The sequence below is a fragment of the Salmo trutta genome, chromosome 14 (assembly GCF_901001165.1).
Source record: "Salmo trutta chromosome 14, fSalTru1.1, whole genome shotgun sequence".
NCBI classification, from domain to species: domain Eukaryota; kingdom Metazoa; phylum Chordata; class Actinopteri; order Salmoniformes; family Salmonidae; genus Salmo; species Salmo trutta.
In genome coordinates, this window is record NC_042970.1 from 64407652 (window position 1) to 64433831 (window position 26180).

A 26180-nucleotide genomic window follows, 5' to 3' on the forward strand; every position below is an offset into this window, starting at 1 on the left:
TTTCCAGCAGTCTTGAAGGAGTTCCCATATATCCTGAGCACTTGTTGGCTGCTTTTCCTTCACTCTGCAGTCAAACTCATCCCAAACCATCTCAATTGGGTTGAGGTCGGGTGATTGTGGAGGCCAGGTCATCTGATGCAGCACCATCACTCTCCTTGGTCAAATAATCCTTACACAGCCTGTAGGTGTGTTGGGTCATTGTCCTGTTGAAAAACAAATGAGATGGGATGGTGTATCACTAAAGAATGCTGTGGTAGCTATGCTGGTTAAGTGTGTCTTGATTTCTAAATAAATCACTAACCGTGTCACCAGCAAAGCACTACCACACCATCACACCACCTCCATGTTTCACGGTGGGAACCACAAATGCAGAGATCATCCGTTCACTTACTCTACGTCTCACAAAGACACGGCAGTTGGAACCATCAAACCAAAGAACAGATTTCCACCGGTCTAATGTCCATTGCTCGTGTTTCTTGGCCCAAGCAAGTCTCTTCTTATTATTGGTGTCCTTTAGTAGTGGTTTCTTTGCAGCAATTCGACCATGAAGGCCTGACTCACGCAGCCTCTGAACAGTTGATGTGGAGACATGTCCGTTACTTGAACTCTGTGAAGCATTTATTTGGGCAGCAGAGGCTGAGGTTGGTAACTCCTTTCCTGTGGCGGTCCTCATGAGAGACAGTTTCATCATAGCGCTTGACGGTTTTTGCAACTGCACTTGAATAGACTTTCAAAGTTCTTGAAATTTTACACGTTGACTGACCTTCATGTCTTTAGGTAATGGACTGTCATTTCTCTTTGCTTATTTGAGCTGTTCTTGCCACAATATGGACTTGGTCTTTTACCAAATAGGGATATCTTCTGTATACCAACCCTACCTTGTCACAACACAACTGATTGGCTCAAACGCATTAAGAAGGAAAGAAATTCCACAAAGGAAATTCCACATCTATTAATTGAAATGCATTCCACGTGACTACCTCATGAAGCTGGTTGAGAGAATGCCAAGAGCTTGCAAAGCTGTCATCCAAGCAAAGGGTGGCTACTTTGAAGAATCTCAAATATAACATACATTTTGATTCGTTTTTAACACTTTTTTGGTTACTACATGATTCCATATGTGTTATTTCATAGTTTTGATATCTTCACTATTATTCTACAATGTAGAAAATAGTAAAGATAAAGAAAAACCCTAGAATGAGTAGGTGTGTCCAAACTTTTGACTGGTACTGTATACAGTGCATTCGGAAAGTATTCAGACCCCTAACCTTTTTTCACATTTGTTTAAGTTACAGCCTTTTTCTAAAATTGATTACATTTATTTTTTTCCTCATCAATCTACACACAATACCCCATAATGACAAAGCGAATACAGGTTTGTAGACTTTTTTTGCAAATTCATAAAAAAAACAGATACCTTATTTACATAAATATTCGGGCCATTTGCTATAAGACACGAAATTGAGCTCAGGTGCATCCTGTTTCCATTGATCATCCTTGAGATGTTTCTATAACTTGATTGGAGTCCGCCTGTGGTCAATTAAATTGATTGGACATTATTTGGAAAGGCACACACTTGTCTATATAAGTTCCCACAGTTGACAGTGCATGTCAGAGCAAAAACCAAGCCATGAGGTTGAAGGAATTGTCTGTAGACCGCCAAGACAGGATTGTGCTGAGGCATAGATCTGGGGAAGGGTATGAAAACTATTCTGCAGCATTGAAGGTCCCCAGGAACACAGTGGCCTCCATCGTTCTTAAATGAATAACTTCTTCCTGATGGTGGCTCTGGCAGAGCTCCATAGTTTCTCTGTAGAGATGGGAGAAACTTCCAGAAGGACAACCGTCTCTGCAACACTCCACCAATCAGGCCTTTATGGTAGAGTGGCCAGACAGTAGCCACTCCTCAGTAAAAGGCACATGACAGCCTGCAATGAGTTTGTCAAAAGGCACCTTAAGGACTCTCAGACCATGAGAAACTAGATTCTCTGGTCTGATGAAACGAAGATTGAACTCTATGGCCTGAATTTCAAGCGTCATATCTGGAGGAAACCTTGCACCATCCCTATGGTGAAGCATGGTGGGTACAATGTTTACCAGACTACCACTGGATACAATGTCTACCAGACTACCACTGGGTACAATGTCTACCAGACTACCACTGGGTACAATGTCTACCAGACTACCACTGGATACAATGTCTACCAGACTACCAAATCAAATCAAATGTATTTATATAGCCCTTCGTACATCAGCTGAAATCTCAAAGTGCTGTACAGAAACCCAGCCTAAAACCCCAAACAGCAAGCAATGCATGTGAAAGAAGCACGGTGGCTGGGAAAAACTCCCTAGGAAAAACTCCTGAGAAAGGCCAAAAACCTAGGAAGAAACCTGGATACAATGTCTACCAGACTACCACTGGGTACAATGTCTACCAGACTACCACTGGGTACAATGTCTACCAGACTACCACTGGGTACAATGTCTACCAGACTACCACTGGATACAATGTCTACCAGACTACCACTGGGATAGAACTAGCCTTAGGTATCCCATACAGTAATTTTTTCACATAGACAAAAGTGTGTCTCATACCCCAAGGATTACTGTTTTAAAATGCCATTACGATGGGACTTGTATTATATGTCGTATTACGCTGCATTTATTGAAGTACATCTGTAACTTACACTGTAATACACATCAGTATTCTGCAGCATGATACTTTTAGTAATCCCAGTTTGTAAGCACAGTCGTCAAGCCTTCGGAATACAACAGTGTCAGACATTGTTTTGTGATGCCATCAGGTCCATGATAACCTTTCCCTATTAGTTATGGTGTACGTGTGTGTGTGGATGTAAACAAACATCAGTATTCTAAGTCAAGTCATTGTTGATCTGAGACTTCTATCATGGTAAAACATTCCTGACTCAAATGTACAGGTAATCTTTGTAGTGAGTTTGATTGATGATAAGAAGTGCTGATGCAGTGAAATACAATGGGCACCGGTTCGTGGGCACAGTGGGAAGCTCTGAAATGCACCACTAGGTGTCAGGCTTCCATAAGGTACTGACTCCAAGAGTAAAATCAAACCATCTTGATCATAGTGTTGATTACTAAAACAGCATGAAATGAAAGTGACTGAAAAGACATACATTTAATGAAAGAGACTGCTTTCTGTTATAACTGTGAACTGAGTGCTTTGTACTTTTCTTTATGACTTCCAACTGTTGCCAAGCAGCTGCCACAATAGACACTATACTGTTGTGTGACAAGGATCATTCATATCCCTTTTGGTCTCATTGACACAAAGGGGTGCTATAAAAGGCAAACCTTCAATATCTCTCTCTTCAACAATCAATCTCCAGGAAACGGGGAGTTCTGAGGTAGAAACACAGATGGAGAAATCCATCTGGGGAATCAACTTAGTGTCTGAAGCACTGCTGTCAGAAAAACCTTCATTTGGTGTGTGAGTGTGTGTTTGTTTGTGTCCTTGAAAGTGTAAGTTGTGAAGGTAAATTAGTCCTCAGTTGTGTGAGAGTGTGTGCTGCTGTCTGCCTTTGACTCAACCGAAGGTCACAGTCCCGGTGTCTACAGACAGACAGTCATGAGTGATGAATACACACTGAGATAGATCTAACACTTCCTCTACCTGCAGGACACTGGGACATAAAGGACACTGGGACATAAAGGACACTGCTTCAATAGTGGATGTAGTCTGGGATTTCTTTCTGTGTGTGTGTGTGTGTGTGTGTGTGTGTGTGTGTGTGTGTGTGTGTGTGTGTGTGTGTGTGTGTGTGTTCATGGACCAGGGAGATCGCTTTAGTTTGAAGTCAAAGTAGAGATATCCAACCAGGTCCCAAGAACGTGTAGAATTGCCTTCAAACCCGGCCACTAGGGGGAAAAGTGAGCGCAATTACTTTAAAGTAAGCTGTTGGCTTGCTAGGGCGTTGTGAACAGGGATGGTGGATGGGTGTAAAAGCTGCAATCTGGCGTTGAGGGTTTTGTGTTCAAACCCAGTGCTAGGCAATGGTATATATTTTTTTTCTCGGTTTTAAGCCTTTCCCAAACATTCACCCTTAACTGAGAAATGAAACCCCCAGCCCGACGCAAGTGTTTATATTTAACTTATGGGGAGTTAGGTAACAGTGTCTCAACTTAAATGTAAAAAAACAACGTTTACCATGACTTCACCCATAGTGGGAGCATTATGGTGGGGGGATGTTAGTCACGATCGAGGGAGACTAGTCAGCATCAAGGGAAAGATGAATGGAGCAAAGAACAGAGAGATCCTTGATGAAAACCTGTTCCAGAGCGTTCGGACTGGGGCGAAGGTTCACCTTCCAACAGGACAACAACCCTAAGCACACAGCCAAGACAATGCAGGAGTGGCTTCAGGACAAGTCTCTGAATGTACCTGAAAATAGTTGTTCAGCGACACTCCCCGTCCAATCTGACACAGCTTGAGAGGATCTGCAGAGAAGAATGGGAGAAACTCCCCAAATACAGGTGTGCCAAGCTTGTAGCGTCATACTGTTGCAGGAGATTTCTGCTTGAGTGTAAATGATTAAATAATTCTACCCTGAATTTAGGGATAGGGTCTATATAGCCTGTTGAATGAGTAACTAAAGGGTTAAGCATAAGTCTCAGGAGATTGTCTAGGATGAGAGAGGAATTGGGGGCTGTGTGTTTAAGTAAACATTAAGAACTGGTAAACTGTGGTTGACCTGACCTAGCTTGAACCCTCCAGGTTTCCCTAATCTCAGAGTACTTAAAATGTCGGCAGGATCAGGAGTTACGGTGTTGAGAGTTCTGAGGAAGAGGACAATTAACTCTTGATGTTAGTGTGTAATGAGTGTGCGTAAATGAGGAGGCTGGTATATAATGATGTTCTGGTAAAATGGACGGCAGAACGTTCTCTGAATAAACTGTACAGATCTTTTGCAGAAAGCTGAGTCCTTGACTAATTATTATTAACCCAGGGTCTTACAAACCTTGGGGATTAGTCATGGCTTATTGATTGGTAATTAATAGCATTGGGATTCGAAAATTCCCGTAACACATACCCAAGACGACCCGAGGCTGTAATCACTGCCAAAGGTGCTTCAACAAAGTACTGAGTAAAGGGTCTCAATACTTATGTAAATGTGATATTTCAGGTTTTTTTTTTTTAATACATTTGCAAAAATGTCTAAACCGGTTTTTGCTTTGTCATTATTGGGTATTGTGTGTTGATGTGGGGGGAAAAACTATTTAATCTATTTAAGAATAAGGCTGTAATGTAACAAAATGTGGAAAAAGTGAAGGGATGAATACTTTCCGAATGCACTGTATATATGTTCATATACACTGAACAAAAATATTAACGCAACAATTTCAAAGATTGTACTGAGGTAAAGTTCATATAAAGAACATTCAATTTAAATAAATTCATTAGGCCCTAATCTATGGATTTCACATGACTGGGAATACAGATACAAAAAAAAAAAACTAGGGGCGTGGATCAGAAACCAGTTAGTATCTGGTGTGACCACCATTTGCCTCATGCAGCGTGCATGCAGTCCTTCTCATAGAGTTGATCAGGCTGTTGATTGTGGCCTCTGGAATGTTGACCCACTCTTCTTTAATGGCTGTGCGAAGTTTCTGGATATTGGCAGGAACTGGAACACGCTTTTGTACTTTTTAAAATGTTTACCTGTATTTAACTAGGCAAGTCAGTTAAGAACAAATTCTTATTTTCAATGACAGCCTAGGAACAGTGGGTTAACTGCCTTGTTTAGGGGCAGAACGACAGATTTTTACCTTGTCAGCTCGGGGATTCGATCTTGCAACCTTGCAGATACAAGTCCAACGCTCTAACCACTAGGCTACCTGCCGCCCACTCGTCGATCCAGAGCATTCCAAACATGCTCAATGGGTGACATGTCTTGTAAGTATGCAGGCCATGGAAGAACTGGGATATTTTCAGTTTCCAAGAATTGTGTAGAGATCCTTGCAACATGGGGCCGTGCTTTATCATGCTGAAACTTGAAGTGTTGGCAGCGGATGAATGGCACGACAATGGGCTTCAGGATCTCGTCACGGTATGTGTTTGTTGTCCTAGCTTATGCCTGCCCATACCATAACCCCACCGCCACCATGGGGCACTCTGTTCACATCAGCAAACTGCTCGCCTACATGACGCTGTCTACATGCTGTCTGCCATCTGCCCGGTACAGTTGAAACTGGGATTAGTCCTCGAAGAGCACACTTCTCCAGCATGTCAGTGGCCATCATAGGTAAGCATTTGCCCACTGAAGTTGGTTACGACGCTGAACTGCAGTCAGGTCAAGATCCTGGTGAGGATGATGAGTATGCAGATTAGCTTCCCTTAGAACGTTTCTGACAGTTTGTGTAGAAATTCTTTGGTAGTGCAAACCCAGTTTCATCAGCTGTCCTGGTGGCTGGTCTCAGATGATCCCACAGGTGAAGAAGTCTGATGTGGAGGTCCTGGGTTGCCGTGGTTACACGTGGTCTGCGGTTGTGAGGCCGGTTGGAAGTACTTCCAAAATCTCTAAAACAATGTTTTGGTAGAGAGCTTATGGTAGAGAAATGAACATTCAATTCTCAGGCAACAACTCTGGTGGACATTCCTGCAGTCAGTATGCCAATTCCATGCCCCCTTAACTAGAGACACCTGTGGCATTGTGTGACAAAACTGCCCATTTCAGTGGCCGTTTATTGTCCCCAGCACAAGGTGCACCTGTGTAATGATCATGCTGTTTAATCAACTTCTTAATAAGCCACACCAGTCAGGTGCCAGACTGAGTTCTGGAGGTGAAATGGAAGTGAATGAAGGCGAGTTAAGTGAGGTAGAAGGTGTGGTGAAAAGCTTGTTGCCTAAGCCTGGCATCAATGGACATGATAAAGCAGAATTTGGTCCAGTAGGAGTGACCTTTTTGGAGAGTTGGGTGGTGAACTTGTGATATTTGTTTGTGTTTCTTCTGACCAGAGGCAGCGGACACTCCATGTTACCTAACTTGGGTCAAGATCTGTTTCTTACTTTGCTCTTAGGAACAGGGCACCATTGAATGGATTGATTTCTGGCTAAGCGTTGTGTACAGGTGGCGCAATTGAAGTTTAAGATTCCTGGTGTTTGTGTTGCCCACCGTTTGGTACGACACAGACCCAGTGGTGAGCTTGGTGAAGCAGAGGAGTCACTGTCAGTCATTTTGAGTTTTGAGTCAGTCTTTACCCGACAAAAGCCATGTTAGGATATATCAGTTATCCAGTCAGAGCATTCGTGCCGAATCCACTGCGCTGTTTCAGGTGCAATGTTTATGGTCATGTTGCAGCAGTTTGAAGGAGGGAGATTCCAAGATTTGAGAAGTGTGCAGGAGGGCATGGGATAGAGGATTGTGTAGTTTTGGTGGATAACATTTTGTGTGTTAACTGTAGGGGTGCCCATGTTCAAATCAAATCAAATTTGTCACATGCTCTGAATACAACAGGTGTAGTACACCTTACAGTGAAATGCTGACTTACAAGCCCTTAACCAACAATGCTATAAGAAGTTAAGAAAAAAAAGTGTGAATTAGAAAATAGAAAATAAAAGTAACAAATAATTAAACAGTAGCAGTAAAATAACAAGTGAGGCTATATACAGGGGGTACCGGTTAGTTGAGGTAATTGAGGTAATATGTACATGTAGGTAGAGTTAAAGTGACTATGCATAGATTATAAACAGAGAGTAGCAGCAGTGTAAAATAGGGGTCTGGGTAGCCATTTGATTAGCTGTTCAGGAGTCTTATGGCTTGGGGGTAGAAGCTGTAATTAAGAAGCCTTTTGGACCTCGACTTTGTGCGTCGGTACCGCTTGCCGTGTTGCTGGGGATCAGAAGTGTCCGGTGCGAGAGAGGTAGGTTGAGATGGCCAGAGTCAGAGTAGTGCAGAAGGTGTCAAAAGCAGAGGAGGGTGGATCAAGGGTGAGGGATCCTGAGAGGATCCCTGTGAGTAGTAGATCTGTGTCAGCACAGAGGGATAGGCAAACGAGTGACATATGCTTCAGTAAGGTTGGCTTCTTAGCATTCATAGCAATGGTTATCAAGTGTACCACAGAAATTGATAGACAATCACAGAAAATAGATGTGGTGGCAGCTGCATAGAAGTATTTGACTTTATAATAATTCATTTTTTATTTAATTTTTTTACAGGGTGTGTTGAGTGGTGGTGTTCCCTCCTCCCAGGACATTGGCATGGTGCAGAAGTTGATAGGGTCAAGGTAGTGGAATGGAGTAGTGGGTTTTCAGTGAGTGTAGGATTAGTTTGACGGATGTTTTTTGTTTTACAAAGTATCATGTATATATTATAGCCCAGTTGAAGGCGGTAATGCAGCATATTAGATGTCACCCGCCGTTACACTCAGAAGAAGAAGATGGTGTACGCATTATCTTGGAAAATGAGAAAATGTTCACTTAACAGTAAACTAATGCAAAACATTTTAGAGAAATTAGCTTTTTGTGCGTATGGAACATTTCTGGGATCTTTTATTTCAGCTCATGAAACATGGGACTAACACTGTTACATGTTGCGTTTATATTTTTGTAGAATGTTTTAAGTGTAATTGGACTGTTTTGAATTGTTTATTTCGCTATTGTTGCGTGTCTTGTGTAAACATGGCAAGAATTGTATTAAAAGGTAAGCCCTTCCCTCAACGTTGACGCTTGAGTCTACTTCCGGTGCATTTTTTGGGGTGCTACTAGCAGAAAAATGGCATCTGACAAGCAAAATGAAGGAAAAATATTACCTATGGACGAGAATAAAGAAAATACAACGGAAGATGGAATAGGACTGGAGAGTATCCTTTCTAAAGCTATAAAGCTGACCCGGGACCAATATGTGATTTAGCGACACCAGTATGTTTTGGTGGAGGTGGGCTTCTATAACTAACGTTAGTTAGCTAACGTAATGTCGGAAGGCTAGCGCTAAGTGTCATTAGAAAAGCGGTTTACAGATGTTGTCATTAGAATATTGCTAAAATCATTTGTATTTAAGTAAATTAACATTGTCAACCTGCTACATCCATCACATAATTCAAATCCACTGCTAAAGTATAGTTACTGTGGCTTTTCTAATGCATCACTGTGTATGTAGCTAGCTTTAGGTTCCTGTGTGAATCTAGTAGACTGGCCCCTAACGCATACTTGCAGTTCTCCAGATCATCAAGGATTCTCAGCAACAACATGGCTTGCGACACGGGGATTATCAAAGATACAGGTGAGATGGAGGACTGGGCTATGGCAGCGAATGGGTGTTTGACAACCATAGACCATACCTTATGGTTGGCTCATAGTTTCACACTAAAATTCACCCATGTCTCTGTCCTAGGGGATACTGCTCCCGGCGCTTGCGTCGTCTGCGCAAGACCCTGGGCTTCAAGTGTGGCAACAGGCACAAGTTCACTGGGAAGAAAATGACTGTGGAGATGCTCTCTGACAACCGGTACTCTGACAACAGGTAATAGTACCCGATCCCGTTCTTACAACAGTATTAAAGTACAACTGGATTTACAATCCAAATACTTCATGCATGATACATGCCGACAACCATCATTCTGTTCTAGAACTACAATCAAAATACTCATCATGCATGGAATGCCCAGAGAGGCACCAAAATAGCGGCCAGCACAAGTTGGCCCAAGTCCCTTGACTATAACAAATGCCATTCCCCTTTTAGGTATCTACTGCTGGTACTGATGGAGGCTGAGAGGGCGTGGAGCTATGCCATGCAGCTGAAGCAGGAGGCCAACACAGAGCCCCGCAAGCGCTTCCACCTGCTGTCCCGCCTGCGGAAGGCCGCCAAACATGGAGAGAGGCTGGAGAAGCTGTGCGAGAGCCCTCGTGTGGATGCCAAGACCAAACTGGAAGCACAGGTAGCCTAATGCCCTGACCTGGAGAGTCAGTGACTTTCCCTATTGTTTCACCTTCATTTATTTCAACATGGGGTTCAAATGCTGTTGAAGTGAAGTAACAATTTAACTGAAACAAATATTTGAAGACAAATATTTATCAGTTGAGGAACCAACACTATGGCAGCTGGGAGTGTCCATGGCAGCTGGGCATGTCCTGGAGGAAAGAGCGCTTCAGGGCCCTGTCTTTCTAACCGAGCCGAAATAGCTGCTGATGACCTCTGAATTAATAATAATGAAAGCAACTTGTCTGCAGGCCTACACCTCCTACCTGAGTGGCATGGTGCGCTTTGAGCTGCAGGAGTGGAAGGCTGCCACGGAGGCCTTCAACAAGTGCAAGTGAGTTTGACCCCACTCTACTACCGAAATGCCTAAAGTGTGGCCCTTTTTGATTGCTGAGCTTTTGATCTAGAGTATTAAGATCATCATTTCACATGGGACAAATGAGGCCTCAACAATATAGGCTACATTGTTTGTTGGCAGATGTCAAGTTGTCTGGTGTTAACGAGAGGTACCTAAGTGTAGGCGTATGCTTAACATATCCAAACGCATTCAGCATATAGCTGTATTCTCGGACCACCATCTTGCTACTTGTGACCTATAGAAAATTCCATGTAACTGTGTTGTAACCTCCCTCAGGACCATCTATGAGAAGCTGGCTAGTGCCTTTACTGAGGAGCTGGCAGTGCTGTATCACCAGCGTGTGGAGGAGATCTCACCCAACATCCGCTACTGTGCTTACAACATCGGTAGGCGACACACACAGCCCGTCGCTCACATTGACAGTGGCTGGCACTTTTCACATTCACACATGCACACCTCTCATATCGAGAAAATCCCACACATCTGTGCGTTCTACAGCTTCTCTCTTTCCCACACCCTCGCACCGAACAGACACCCACACACAACTCGTTCCCGGTCAGTTGACTGGTCGTGAACAACCCTACTCCCCTCTGACCCCAGGTGACCAGAACGCCATGAATGAGCTGATGCAGATGAGGCTCAGTGCAGGAGGAGGAGGAGGCATGATGGCTGAGAAACTAGAGGTCAGTGTGTGGTCCCTCTCACTGTAAAACACATACACAGTAACAACTATTTTACTACTGGAAAGTATGGCCATAAACCTGTCCCTACATCTATATTTTACTCTTTAGTGCGGAGAAAATCACTTTGTTCCATTGTCCATACTGTTATAACACTTAGGCAATGTATCGGGTCTGTATTCTATTTTTTTCAGTAGTAGGCTAGTGTGGATATTGGAACAGACCTGTCTTATGTAGCATACTGTTGAATGGTCATGTTATTATTCCAGGCCCTAATCACACAGACGAGAGCCAAGCAGGCAGCCACTATGAGCGAGGTGGAGTGGCGAGGCCGAACGGTGCCCGTCAAGATCGACAAGGCCCGCATCTTCCTGCTGGGCCTGGGAGACAACGAGGCCGCCATCGCCCAGGTCAGTGACCCTACCAGGGGACTAGTCACGTTTTCACAGTACTGAGCCAAGCAAAACTTGACTGGCCTGGCCTGGTTTCGCATCCACCGCAGTTGCTAGAACTGTGAAAAGAAACTATCAGAGCCGGCACAGTACGCTTCAGGTCAGAATGATAGTGTTAAAAGCAGGGCTCGACATTAACGCTTGTCCGGGACAACCAACAACAAAAAGTCGGACAAGCAGAATATAGATTTAAGTTGCCCGACTAGACAAATTCTAAATAATTCACACACCAAAATATCAAACAATTACTCAGATTAGAATTTGATCTAAACTGTCTTGCGTGCTGTTTTCCCAATCTCTGCAGAGCACATCTGAGTATAATTATTGTATTGCATTGACAGGCATGAGCAGTCTTTCAATCACCTGCAGTTGCAAGCTCCGCTTTTGAGTTCACCCTGTGCATATTTTGTTTGTTCCAGCAAACAGGGTTCGTACTGTCGTACGTGTGCATTATCTGTGCCAGTGAGCCGTTGCCCGAGAGAGACATTGCAGCAGCAGGTAGCCTTTTAAAATAACGATAGACAACAGACTAACTAGATGGCCAGTTTAAAACGTATTGTATAGTCTGGCTAGTTGTCTTGGTAGTTAACTATTTAGCTATTAGCATGTATTAGCGTCATGTTCTAAACCTTTCACCAGCACACTCGTGAATAACTGTAAATGGCCTTGTGAGCGTTCATCAACTGCGTAGTTGTTGAACGGGTGCGTTAATACACCAATGCTACAAACACCGGTTGCAAAGCCGCCTCATTGGGAGCTGAGAAATAAATCTGACATTGTTGGAAAGCTGCGATTTTCAATATTCAATATTGGCCATGTAATTCTGGCATCTGTCAGAATGTGTATGAACCCTGAATAAACCAACTATCTTCTTTGAAAGTGTTTCTTTGCTTCTTACAACATGCATATCAGTCACCTATTTTGGCCTATGGTGGTACAGGCCTTTTGTTTTTTTGGGGGGGGGGACAAGTAACTTGAGCTTTCAGACAAGTAAAGAATCTGTCCTACTTGTCCGACGGACAGGTCGCAAAAAAAACCTGTTAATGTCAAGCCCTGAAAAGGGTTTTGCTGTTCTGCTTGGACACCTCTGCTTCGTTATGGGCTAGTGGGATGAAGTTGCAGGGCTAGTAGTTAACTTATGAGCCTAGTGAACAAGGATACCTTGTGAACTAATGGAACTAGAGAAACTGTTGGTGAACTAGGGGGCCAGTGAACAGGGGTTTAGTGCTGCAGCCTAGTCAGTGCTCTATTTCTCTAGTGGTATCGAGCTGTTCTCAACCAGTCTGTAGGGAGAGGTTGTCCTAAAGGCAGGTAAGGAGTCCAACGGTGGCGATCATCACATGTCGTTCACCTTGGGTCTCAGTAGGTGGCGTTCGCTCCACTACAGCTCTCTGACAGGTGTCTATTGTCAGAATCTTCTTACCTTCCCTGTCGGGCTACCTGTTGGCCTACCTCTCCCTCCCTGCGGCCACACCCGTCACACCCACCTGCACTAGGCTCTGGCATGCTGCCACTCGTGCTGTCAAACTGCATTCTATGCATAGCAACCTACACACTCACATGGCTACACCCATCAGCCCTAGTCTCTATGGACAGACTAGCATCGGAGCTAAATGGTTATCAGTTTGGGAGTGGGACCATTATTTGTGTTAGATGTGGCAGAGCATTACATGTAATTGTTGTGCTGACACTTTTGAAGTAAGGCTGAATTTGGGTCTGGTCAGAAATTCCCCTCATACCTGTCCTGTCCTCAACCGACTGTATCCAAATGTGCTTTTTGAGTTGAGGGTTAACATTTTATGCACTTCAGTCCTTAATTGATATATTGTCAGTCAATAATTATGTTACGTTTATGGAAGGTACCATTTGATGTGGGGAACACAAGGGTTCAGAAACAGTTGGACCATAATACCTTTCCCCCTATGGCTGCCTCAACTTCTACACTCCCCTGTATTTACCTCAGTTGTCTAAAGTTCTGGCCCATTTTTATACAGAGCGATTGGTTACATTGTCTGCTATACCAATATCAACCCTCCTTTTACTTGTATCATTGCACATCCTGCAAATCACCAGTAGAACGTGATAATTTTGAATCCATTTTCACATTCACTCTGTTGGTAATGCTTACGAACTCTAAAAGTAGCAGAGTTCCCACTCTGGAACTTTGATATGCCAGTAGAGTATATTATGTTACATTTCAATATTCATGTTTATGTATATATTTCAATATTCATAAATGTACAAACATTAAAATACTACTCTTATTACAGAGCAAGCAGTAAAGCTTCATTTGATGTACATTTTTGCTTTGTAGCTCACAAATGAAACATTATGGAATCTTAAAAGGAGGCCTAGGTAAGGTCAATGTCATATGGCAATTTTAATTATTTCAGACTTTATGCTTTTATACTTTACATTTGTGTCTGTCAACAATCCTTCATCCATAGGACTTCTGTGGATTACATTTAGTAAAAATCCCCCAAATCATGGTCTTTTTTGTTGTTGTCTGGGTTTCGTGAGGGATCCCTCAACCATTCCAACGGAACTGCCATTTAAGGCCATGCACAATCCCTAGGGGACATACTGAAGAGAGATGTGCCGTCCCTCCTTCTTTCCCTCCCTCTGTGGAGAGCACAGAAGACACCAGACTGGTTCTCCCAGTCCTGTTAGGGGCTAGGCGTTGCCAGGGTGGTGGCACTAGTGAATGTCTCACCACAATACACCCTCCCCACATTCTGGATGGACAGGAGTGAATGTTACTTCATAGTCTGCCCAATACGAATTTGTGTTAAAGGGCAACTCTCATACATTTTCAGCCTCATTTTCATTATCTCCAGCACAATACTGTTGTTTACATATGTGAAAATGGTGCATTTCTACGTTTTGTAGAACAATATATAATGTTAAGGCATTCTACCCAATGACGTCATCAAAAGTTTCATTTGAAAAACACAGATTTTCAAACACAGATTTGTGGTGATGTGGGGAGGAAGAAAATACAATCCCTCTGGCTAGAAACACATTGCAGGTTTTTAAAATGTATATATACTTTTTAATCCTAACTTTTGATGACACAAGATAGGTTTCCATCCAATTGGTGACAGATTTTGATGCGGATATTCCAAAATCCACAAAACTGACTTCCAAAAATCAGTGCATGATGACGTGCACACAATGTACTTTTTCTCTTAAGTTCATGTACTGAAAAAAATTATAAATTAAATAATACATTTGAATGTGTTTCCATCGCATTTTCAACTCTACCAAGAGTTTTGTCACAAACTGTTGTGTTAAATAGCAAATGTCCCTATTCTGGTCAGATTACAGAGCGTAGGGTTGGGCGTTATCCAGGTTTTCATAGTCCTACTGTTTCTCTACCATACTGGGGTATACAGTCTTAACGCAAGTGCACACAAGTGGTGATTTATATAGTTTTAAGTAGTTATACATTTTTTGCACACACAACAATTTAATCAACAGAGATCTTGATCACGGAAAGGATTTAAATGTCTCTGCTGTAACCAAGAAGCTTGATCTTGACTTCTAGATGTCAAGTTAGCAAACCAAATGCATAGCTGGAGCCCGTACCTGGATATCATTTATTTGACCCATTCGATATGTAGTTATTATTATAAGCAGTGACCTCGTACATAAAAAAAAGAATACATTTAAATAATGTGGGTGCGTGCCAAGCCACTGTTTCTAACGAAATCTAAGATGTGTTAAATTATATCCAGCTAAGGGCTCCAGCTATGCATTTGGTTTGCTTATTATTCTTTTGAACGGTATTCAAATCATACCGTCGGTATTTCGAAATACCCCAGTATACTGTATGACCGGTATACCGCCCAAGCCTAACAGTGCGGGTAGGCTACTTAACATAATGACGCTATTAAGAGCGAGGAATATCTTTATTGTCAAATGGCAGCCAAGCATCGATCAGCATGTCACCAGAATAAGACCCTCGATTATTTATTGGAGAGGAGCATCAAGATCACCGTGCACTTTCACCACTCTGTGAAGTTCATCATCAATGATTTCATCTGTAGCCTAACCTACTAAACTGCATGGTTTCCCGGAGTTGTAGTGGGAGGAACACACACCATATCATCTCATGACTTCAATATGATTATAATGTCTATTTGTGCTTTAAGGAGTTTCCACCACCATTTCGCGCATAATTCATTTTACCGACACACAAAGATTCCACCTTATCGAATGAACGCTATCTTTCGGCATTTATGAAATTGTACTGTAACCATCGGTTTCCATCACAGCTGTCGTGATCCATTTTTTTTTTATACAGTATTAATTTACTCTCATAAATGGATGGAAACGTGCTTAATGATAAGCATTTCTTTAGGATGTTATATTTTCAACCACAGATCATATAAATGTGCTGTTTTCAAATATGTAGACACTGGTATGGTGGTGGAGATGATGAACTTGAGGTTAAAAAGTGGCAGAGTTGTCCTTTTTTAAGTGGAACGCTCCCAAATCATTCCCCGCCATGTTTTAGCGCTTTAACGATTGCTTAAGCGTTTTTGTCAACTGAAGAGAAGACACCGGCAAATCCTCAGATTTACTATGTCTCACAAGCATGTACACCGATTCGTCAGAAGATGAGATGCGGCAAAATAATTTAAGATTGGATGGATTTGTCCGCAGGGGAATATATAACAAACATATTTTATAAGTCATTTTTTATTTAGTATGGGCACTGCTAGGACGTTCTAACTAGCACATATGAGTCATTGACGATACTGTAATATTTCTGACTCACTCATCTTCTAAAACGACTGACATTGTTCATAAACAATATAAACCACAACACTTGGCTGCCTCCCAAACATGTATGTTAGCCTACTGTAACGTACACAATAAGCCTGTGTTACATCTTGGGGGACATGAAGAACAAGGCTTCTCTTTCACATCGGTCCTGAGTTACCGTAACTAGGAATTGACCTTTTACAGGAATGTCTACAGCAACCTGCTCTGCTGCGTACGTTTGTCTCCCCCAGTCACAGCCTTACCCAAGACCTACTTTAACTTTTACGCTAATATTTACATTTGCATGATTTTAATCTGATTTGTACCGTTAAGCAAGGCTCTACGGGCAACAATTTCAAGTATGAGCACGCGTGTGAGTGAAATGCTGACGTAGCTATTTTCAAGGTATTTCCGAGGTTTTGTTTCGTACGGTTTCATGTTATCACACAAAGAAATACGAATCTCATATCCCAGCATCAGTGCCGGGGGGGGGGCTGTGCTGAAAGCCCACAGCACAGGCATAGGGAAGATCTCTCTTGCTCATGCCTCGTGTCCTCTATCCTCATATCCTTCTCAATACCCATTGGAGGAGAAGGTCAGGGGAGGTATATATGGAAATAGGATTTTATATTCTATGTCATATTTATACAGGATCACCATTTGTTCCCCACAGGCAGCCAATGAGGAGACCAAGGAACGTCTGTACGAGACCCTACTAGCCGAGTGCAGAGACACCATCCATGCTGTGAGAGAGGAGCTGAAGACTGAAGCGGTAAGTATGACTGACTGACACTGAAAGAGTTACAGACATGACTGTTTGGGTTACAGAATGACACATTTGAAGTTAGACATGACAGTTAGGGCTACGAACTGACCAGGGATCACATTGATACTTGGGTTTACAGACCTGATGTAGTAAAGTTCATAGGATTAACAGTAACGTGAGTAGTAGGGTCCAGGACTGTACCAGACTCTGTCACTATCTGTTTATGGGTAAATGCTCCCTGACTGTTCAACTCTGCAGAAGCAGCGAGAGAGATCTGATGAAGCCAGTGGCAAGGTGTCCAACCTGCAGTTCCTGCACAGGTAAGATAGGTCTTTCTGTCTGTCTGTCTGACATTTGTCAGAGGATGCAAGACGCATGGTGACCCCCATCTCCTCACCTCATCCTCAACCGTATTGGAGGAGAAGGTCCGAGGTCCCTCCCCTCAGACCGTCTTCTCCGATGCGTTTTGATTAGATGAGAAATGCAAGCAAATATGAATTAAGAGCCTATCTGTACATGGAACCAGTCTTTGACCTGTGTTTGTATTCCCCCCCCCCCCCCCCCCCCCCCATAGCTACCTGACCTACATCAAGCTGTGGACGGTGGTGAAGAGGAACGAGAGCATGGCCCACGTGCTGCAGGCCAAGCTGAAGGAGCCGCAGACGGACGAGAACAAAAGGGGCCCTCGCCCCCAGGACCTCATCCGCCTCTATGACATCATCCTCCAGGTACAAACACACCTGGGTCGTATTCAGTAGACACAAAATGTAAGAAAACAGAGTAAAACAGGGCGGTACTACCTGAGGTTGTCCAATAAAAACGTTATTTATTTTTCTGTTAACTTTTTGCTGTTGTGTACACTAATGAATTATCAACAACACCACGTCACATTACATTGTCATCTCTGGCACATTCCCAATGTCTGTGTCCTTGTCGTCTCATAATGTTACAGTAATTGATAGTGAAACTGAATGAATTGTTTGATATTTTCCTGCTTCATAACCACAAAACATCCAAACCACTCTATTTACTCAGCATACCCAGGATCATGTCCAAAAACTATGCTGAACGAAAAATATAAACGCAGCATGTAAAGTGTTGGTTTCATGAGCTGAAATAAAAGATCCCAAAAATGTTCCACAGGCATAAAAAGCTTATTTCTCTCAAGTTTTGAGAACAAGTTTATTTACATCCCCGTTAGTGAGCATTTCTCCTTTGCCAAGATAATCCATTCACCCAACAGGTGTGCAGATCAAGAAGCTGAATAAACAGCATGATCATTACACAGGTGCACCTTGTTCTGGGGACAACAAAAGGCCACTCTAAAATGAGCAGTTTTCTCACACGACACAATGCCACAGATGTCTCAGCGTACAATTGGCATACTGACTGCAGGAATGTCCACCAGAACTGTTGCCAGAGATTTGAATGTTCATTTCTCTACCATAAGCCGCCTCCAACGTCACTTTAGAAAATGTGTCAGTATGGCCAACCGGCCTCACAACCGCAGACCATGTGTAACCACGCCAGCCCAGGACTTCCACATCCGATTTCTTCACCTGCGGGATCGTCTGAGGGGGTGCCCGCCATTCAACCTTAATGTTAAGCCCGTAGAAATACTATGTTTCTTTCTGATTCATTATATTTCTACGGTTAATCCACTACCAGTGAGTCATCTTGTCCTTGTTGATGTTGCCTCATGACTGTTTGTACAGAGTCTGGCTGAGCTGTCCACCCTGCAGGGGCTGGAGGAAGATCACACGTTCCAGAAGGAGGTGGCCCTCAAGATGCTGGTCTACAAGGCCTACAGGTCAGAGCTCACACGACGGAGGACACGCACTGCGTGCACACACACACACTCACTCCCACAGGTGTTTCTTCATAGCCATGATGTATAAGCTAGTAAAGAAATGGCGCAAACTCATATACACACACACAGTTGCTGGCATAACCCCTGCTGTTCAGGTGTTTCTGATCCGCCTCTGCCAGAACAGAAACATACACACAGTCACTAACATCCCCGCTCTCTCCCCCAGGTGTTTCTTCATAGCCCAGTCGTACGTGCTGGTGAAGAAGTGGAGCGAGGCTCTGGTCCTGTATGAGCGGGTCCTGAAGTACGCCAAGGAGGTCCAGTCCAAGGCTAAGAGCCTCAACAACAGCCTCAAGGTAACAGACACTGACCCCTGACCTATAATCGTTGACCCCCTGACTGGGGCCATTATGTAAACGTACATTTTTAACATGCAGGTAACTGCCAAAATAAAGGAAACGCCAACATAAAGTGTCTTAATAGGGCGTTGGGCCACCACGACTCACAACAGCTCCAATGCACCTATGCATGGCATCGATTCTGCAAGTGTCTGGATCTCTATTGGAGGGTTTTGACACCATTCTTCCATGAGAAATTCCATAATTTGGTGTTTTGTTGATGGTGGTGGAAAAACGCTGTCTCAGGCGCCGCTCCAGAATCTCCCTTAAGTGTTCAAGTGGGTTGAGATCTGGTGACGGCCATGACGCATGGTTTACATGGTTTTCATGCTCATCGAACCATTCAGTGGCCACTCGTGCCACCTCGATGGGGCCATTGTCATCCTATGGGGGCATAGTCATGATAGCCAAAATAATGGCCTTCCCAGTATTTTTATGCATGACCCTAAGCATAACTAACTCGGTGCACCTGTGTGGAAGCACCTGCTTTCAATATACTTTGTATCCCTCATTTATTCAAGTGTTTCCATTATTTTGGCAGTTACCTGTATATGCAACTCAAGGGTTGAAGAAAAGCTTGGTCGAAGGGTCAAATACTATTCATGATAGAGCCAATTGATTCTGACTTCAAACCATGACAATATCCACAAAGTAGGTGTTCTATTATCTTTTGGATATATCTTTTGGGGGGGGTCTGTCATTGAAATGGATGCAGGTCGGAAAACATACGTGTTATTCTTGATACTCTACTGTGGGACTGTCTAAAAGTGTCTTTGCCTAACATATCTGTCTCCCTTTCCTAAAGGATCTGCCTGATGTGCAGGAGCTGATCACAGAGGTCAATGCTGAGAAATACTCGCTTCAGGCGGCGGCCATCTTAGGTGGGTACCTGACTTGCAATGGCCATTTTTGTTTCTATAGGGTAATACCCTTACCTGGGTTAAGCAACTTTCTTTGTATTGACTTTTCTGCTTGACTTGTCATTGTTGTGACCTGACTGGTGTGTGTTTTGTAAGACCTGAGGTCTATGGTTTATTTTGCCTGTGTTTTGAAGCTGAGGGTGTGTGTTTGTATTTTAGACACAGAGGATGCTCCTGAAGCACCCTCTCAGCAGAAGGTGAAAGACAACACGGTAAGAAGGAACAAAATGAGTTCTGTGTTAACCCTGACTCCTCTGTACGTCCCAAGTTCCAGCCTTGCCATTTTCTAGACTACTTTCAGACGATGGTGGAGTAAATGAAAGGTGTACAGTCGTGGCCAAAAGTTTTAAGAATGACACAAATATTAATTTTCACAGTCTGCTGCCTCAGTTTGTATAATGGCAATTTGCATATACTCCAGAATGTTATGAAGAGTGATCAGATGAATTGCAATTAATTGCAAAGTCCCTCTTTGCCATGCAAATGAACTGAATCCCCCCAAAAAACATTTCCACTGCATTTCTGCAGAAGGCTTCAGGGCGCCCAAGAAAGTCCAGCAAGCGCCAGGACCGTCTCCTAAAGTTGATTCAGCTGCGGGATTGGGTCACCACCAGTACAGAGCTTGCTCAGGAATGGCAGCAGGCAGGTGTGAGTGCATCTGCATGCACAGTGAGGCAAAGACTTTTGGAGGATGGCCTGGTGTCAAGAATGGCAGCAAAGAAGCCACTTCTCTCCAGGAAAAACATCAGGGAGAGACTGATATTCTGCAAAAGGTACAGGGATTGGACTGCTGAGGACTGGGGTAAAGTCATTTTCTCTGAATCCCCTTTCTGATTGTTTGGGGCATCTGGAAAAAAGCTTGCCCTGAGAAGACAAGGTGAGCGCTACTATCAGTCCTGTGTCATGCCAACAGTAAAGCATCCTGAGACCATTCATGTGGGGTTGCTTCTCAGCCAAGGGAGTGGGCTCACTCACAATTTTGCCTAAGAACACAGCCATGAATAAAGAATGGTACCAACACATCCTCCGAGAGCAACATCTCCCAACCATCCAGAAACAGTTTTGTGACGATCAATGCCTTTTCCAGCATGATGGAGCACCTTGCCATAAGGCAAAAGTGATAACTAAGTGGCTCGGGGAACAAAACATCGATATTTTGGGTCCATGGCCAGGAAACTCCCCAGACCTTAATCCCATTGAGAACTTGTGGTCAATCCTCAAGAGGCGGGTAGACAAAGAAAACCCCACAAATTCTGACAAACTCCAAGCATTGATTATGCAAGAATGGGCTGCCATCAGTCAGGGTGTGGCCCAGAAGTTAATTGACAGCATGCCAGGGCAGATTGCAGAGGTCTTGAAAAAGAAGGGTCAACACTGCAAATATTCACTCTTTGCATCAACTTCATGTAATTGTCAATAAAAGCCTTCGACACTTATGAAATGCTTGTAATTATACTTCGGTATTCCATAGTAACATCTGACAAAAATATCAAAAAAGAAAGACACTGAAGCAGCAAACTTTGTGCAAATAAATATTTGTGTCATTCTCAAAACTTTTGGCCACGACTGTAGTATGTTAGTTGTGCAGTAGTGAGAGGAAGTAGTTTTGGGAATAGGAGTGTGCCTACCGCAGATCATGCCTTACATGGGCCAGCCTGTGGGAAAGAATACTCCCTGAACTGCCTCAGTCAATACAGGACAGAGCTGGAATGCTGCTTAGCAGACTGACACGGAAAAACGACAATGTTTGGGTGACGGGTGACTTATATCAGGAGGACTCTGCCAGACATACTATATGTCATTGTGTAATCCCACACAGGGTCAGGTTTCACTCTTTAATCTGTCATAGTAATGTCATGCTGCTGCTATCATGAGCAGTGTATGTCGACATGGCAGGTATTAGTTGTTCACTACTGGAGCTAGTGCTGGTTCATGAAAAATGACCTCTGCTTTGCATTGGAACCACAGCGTGTGTTTTCTGCTAGCTAACAGACTAGCCAAACCTTATGACAGGTTCTAGTCATTTACTATTACCATTCCCTGCTCTCCCTCCAATTTGTTCCCCCCCATCCAGCCTCTGTGTGAGCGTCTGGAAACCTTCCACCTGGACCCCACCCTGGTGGGGAAGCAGCCCAACCTGGTCCAGTTCCCCCCTGACTTCCAGCCCATCCCCTGTAAGCCCCTCTTCTTTGATCTGGCACTCAACCACGTGGCCTTCCCATCCCTCGACGACAAGGTGGAGCAGAAGGGCAAGGGCGGCCTGACCGGCTACATCAAGGGCATCTTCGGCTTCGGCAGCTAAATCGAGTCCCAGGCTTCGGTGAGGCCTTCAGGTTGAAAGCAGCCATAGGCCCCCATGATATTGATAAACAGGCTGAGTGGGTTTCTAGAAAACTTTCTCCGTCTCCACCTGAACTGTGGAAACAATGTCTATGTCTGGAAATGGTACCCTGTTCCCTTATGTAGTAGACAACTTGGTCAAAAGTAGTGCACTGCATCGGGTATAGAGCGCCATCTCGAAAGCTACCAGTTTGAAACTTCATGTTCTAGAGGTTTCCAGGCCTTGTGTTTGTTCCCTTCAACAACCCCCAACACACTTTACAGAGGGAAACAAACCCAATTGACTTTTAATTTTCAACTCTTAAAAGCGCCTTCATGTACTCCGTCTCGATGTCAGTATACAGGAGGGAGGGAGAGGAAGTGTTGTCCCAATCACGATCAAACAGGACAAACGGTATAAATGCAGGCACACACGGTAAATCCGCGACCAAGCCGTGATGTCTCATAACACGTTAATTTCTGATCGTGGTCATACTGTCGAAATCACCTCTGTATTGCCTCAACTTTCTTATGACTGTAATATCTAGATTGTGAGACAAGTTCTCAATATAGAGAATAATGTGTCCGTCTGTCTTGTCCTGCACGCCGTTGTGGCACCAATACATCTCTGCATGGTTGACAGTTAACGTTAGACATCAGGGTTGAAATGGTCCTGTTAACTTCCTTATACAACAATGGGGTTCAGTGGCCAATGACTTTATATTCGGTACAGGAAAGGACTCTATAAGGTGTTTATGTTCTCTATTGATATGACTTTTTAAAACATTTATGTAAGTTCTGTGTGTGACAAAAGACAGAATGAGCTTTGAGGTCAAAGGGGAGTACTTAGGATTCATTTTGGCCTCACCCCCGAAAGTCTAGGAGGCAGCGTTCATGAACTTCTGTCCAAAACAACCCAAGTATGTCTAGAAATATTGTGTTTTGGTACACACTACTTCATTGTATCAGTTGGCTCCTATTCCAACAGGTTTTAAATGGGAGGGAGCGGCACCCTTTTTGAGTGACTAACACCTCTTCAGCTTTTCCGGTACCAAAGCCAGTTCTGTAATCAAGAGCCTTTAGCTATTCAATGGACCTCCTATTTGCATTTTTTTTGTTTTTTGCAAACCGTGTTCTCAACTACAGGTTGTCAATTTACCTTCTGTCCTCTCTTCAATCTAACTCTTTGTTTTCTCTTTAATTCGGGGTTATATAAGTCTTGTACTTTTTATTTCAATGATTTTTTTTGTTTGTTTCCCAATGTCATGTATTAATAAACAGGATTTGGGTGATAATGCGTGTTGGAATGGTTTCACGCATCATCACCAAAGATGCCTGAAAAATGAATTCTGTAAACATGATTTGAAAACAAGTGAAGTATTGAAAGAGAAAATTGTGAAATGGATCGTTTTCAGGCTTCAAAATAAAAAAACGAGACATTTGCTGCAAACATGACCAGAGTTTGTCCTTTTTTCACTCATGCCTAACTCCTCTTGAACGTTTCAAGATGTTATAACTTGGCTTTTTGTCATTTTCACTTTTTAGTTTGACTGATACTGACTTTATACTGTAGCTTAGAGGTTGTCAATTGAAGCTATCACACAGACTTTATAAGTCTGCTGTTTTTATAATTAACTAATACGGCACGAGGGGTGTTTTATGGCCAATATACCACGGCTTAAGGCTGTTAGGCGCATCGCGGAGTGCCTGCATACAATTGGATACAAGCCGTGGTATATTGGCCATAAACCACAAACCCCCCGAGGTGCCTTATTGCTATAAATTGGTTACCATCTTAATTAGAGCAGTAAATGTTTTGTCATACTCGTTGTATACAGTCTGATATACCACAGCTGTCAGCCAATCAGCATTCAGGGCTTGAACCACCCAGTTTTATAGTAGTGCTTTTGGCACTCCCACAGAAGCCTAATTAGTGTAGTTTCATGATCATAGGCTCTTGTGTCAGGTGTGGGTGTGTGAGCAGCATGAGATGCCTGTGTTGGGTGTGTGTGTTTCTGTCCCAGGCAGGCATACAGGTGCTACATGTTAACAACTTTCAAAGCTAATCAGCCTCCTCCCACCACTTAACGTTTTTTTCCTTGATCCCTTATCGGTGACCAACAGCTGGGCTCTGTCATCACGAGCCGGTATGTGCCTTCCACCATGCACACTTCAGACACCATGAAATGCATTCTAACCTCGTGGTATGGGTCATTTTGTGTGTTTGATAATAGCCCATGATCAGGAGTCATCATCAGTATGATGAGTAGATGATGATGTACTGTTTGTCTGGTGAATCACTTACTCTATACATATCTATATAGGGTTATGTACATCTATATAAAATGGCTAATCACAATCCTACTGTGCGTTAAATAAGTTAATGTGGCACACCCCTGTATTAGGCTACATGTATTACACCATTGCTGTATTACACCCCTGTATACACACAATCACACACACCTCTATTGTTTTCCCACGCACTCTTACTGCAAAAGTGTTACCATAGGAACCTTGAGGCTGGCAGTTCCTCCAAGTTTCACCAATCTCTTGTGTTCCTTGTACTCCACCCAAACACCTACACGGTATGACAACTGAGTTTTGTTGAGGGCATTATCAAAACACCTCAGGTAACACCTGAATTAGCATAAACAGTAACGGTTATTATCAATCAATGGGCAAATAATAGCCCGGTTAAACCGAACCGCACAATGTTCAGTCTAGTTCAACCAGGCTATAGGCAAATCATTCCTTAATGGTCCCAGTGGCTGTTGATGACATAAGTAAAGTCATTTTATTTGGTTGTACATAAGTTGATACTTTACAAAAATATAAACGCAACATTTAAAGTGTTGGTCCCATGTTAAATGAGTTGAAATAAAATATCCCAGAAATGTTCCATACTGATGACAAGCTTATTTTTCTTAAATGATAGGCACAAATGTGTTAACATCCCTGTTAGTGAGTATTTCTCCTTTGTCAAGATAATTCCTCAACCTGACAGGTGTGGCATATCAAGAAGCTGATTAAACAGCATGATCATTACACAGGTGCACCTTGTGCTGTGGACAAAAGGCCACTCTAAAATGTGCAGTTTTGTCACACAACACAATGCCACAGATGTTTCAAGTTTTGAGGGAGCGTGTAATTGGCATGCTGATTGCAGGTATGTCCACTAGAGCTGTTGCCAGAGAATTGAATATTAATTGTTCTACCATAAGCCGCCTCCAACATTGTTTTTGAGAATTTGGCAGTAAGTACAACCGGCCTCACAACCGCAGACCACGGGTAACCACGCCAGCCCAGGACCTTCACATCCAGCTTCTTTACCTGCCGGATTGTCTGAGACCAGCCACCCGGACAGCTGATGAAACTGACGAGTCTTTCTGTAATAAAGCTCTTTTGGGGGGAAAAAAAAATCATTGTGATTCGCTGGGTGGGCTGGATTATGCCCTCCCAGGCCCACCCATGGCTGCGCCTCTGCCTAGTCATGTGAAATCCATAGATTAGGGCCTAATTAATTGACTGATTTCCTCATATGAACTGTAACTCAAAAGCATTGAAATTGTTGCATTTATATATTTTTTCAGTATAACATTTTAAAACTATTTAGATAAAATTGAAGGAAAATCAAACATTCAATAAATCAAAAGTTCAGTAAATAATAGGTAACTAAATCAAATAATCAAGGCAAACTAGGCAGATCAAACAAAAAATTGTTAACAAAAATCAAACGGCCATCAAAAGGAATGGGGTAAAT

General features: G+C 43.1%; 1 protein-coding gene across 2 annotated transcripts; it reads left to right on the forward strand.

The window, feature by feature from the left end:
- The first annotated feature begins 8590 nt into the window (after window positions 1–8590).
- On the forward strand, window positions 8591–23875 carry LOC115208630 (signal recognition particle subunit SRP68-like). 2 transcript variants are annotated; one of them, XM_029776832.1, is made up of 16 exons: window positions 8592–8832; window positions 9185–9251; window positions 9363–9491; window positions 9711–9906; window positions 10199–10281; window positions 10582–10691; window positions 10906–10988; window positions 11255–11395; window positions 16881–16979; window positions 17232–17293; window positions 17548–17701; window positions 18689–18783; window positions 19010–19139; window positions 19987–20062; window positions 20261–20313; window positions 22176–23875. In XM_029776832.1, exons 1-16 carry the CDS (start codon window positions 8745–8747, stop codon window positions 22401–22403), a joined length of 1794 nt encoding a protein of 597 aa, XP_029632692.1. In that variant the 5' UTR covers window positions 8592–8744; the 3' UTR covers window positions 22404–23875. The 2 variants fall into 2 exon arrangements, with proteins under 2 accessions (XP_029632693.1, XP_029632692.1); XM_029776833.1 differs by lacking the exons at window positions 20261–20313; window positions 22176–23875 and adding an exon at window positions 19723–19832 and having other exon boundaries at window positions 8591–8832.
- The last annotated feature ends 2305 nt before the right edge of the window (window positions 23876–26180 follow it).

Excerpts from the sequence above, each read along its gene's own strand:
- LOC115208630 (XM_029776832.1), top strand. The coding sequence starts at position 8,745 with ATGGCATCTGACAAGCAAAATGAAGGAAAAATATTACCTATGGACGAG. Across the intron at positions 8,833-9,184 it reads AGATGGAATAGGACTGGAGA|TTCTCCAGATCATCAAGGAT; the intron begins GTATCCTTTCTA and ends GCATACTTGCAG. Across the intron at positions 20,063-20,260 it reads TCAGGCGGCGGCCATCTTAG|ACACAGAGGATGCTCCTGAA; the intron begins GTGGGTACCTGA and ends TTTGTATTTTAG.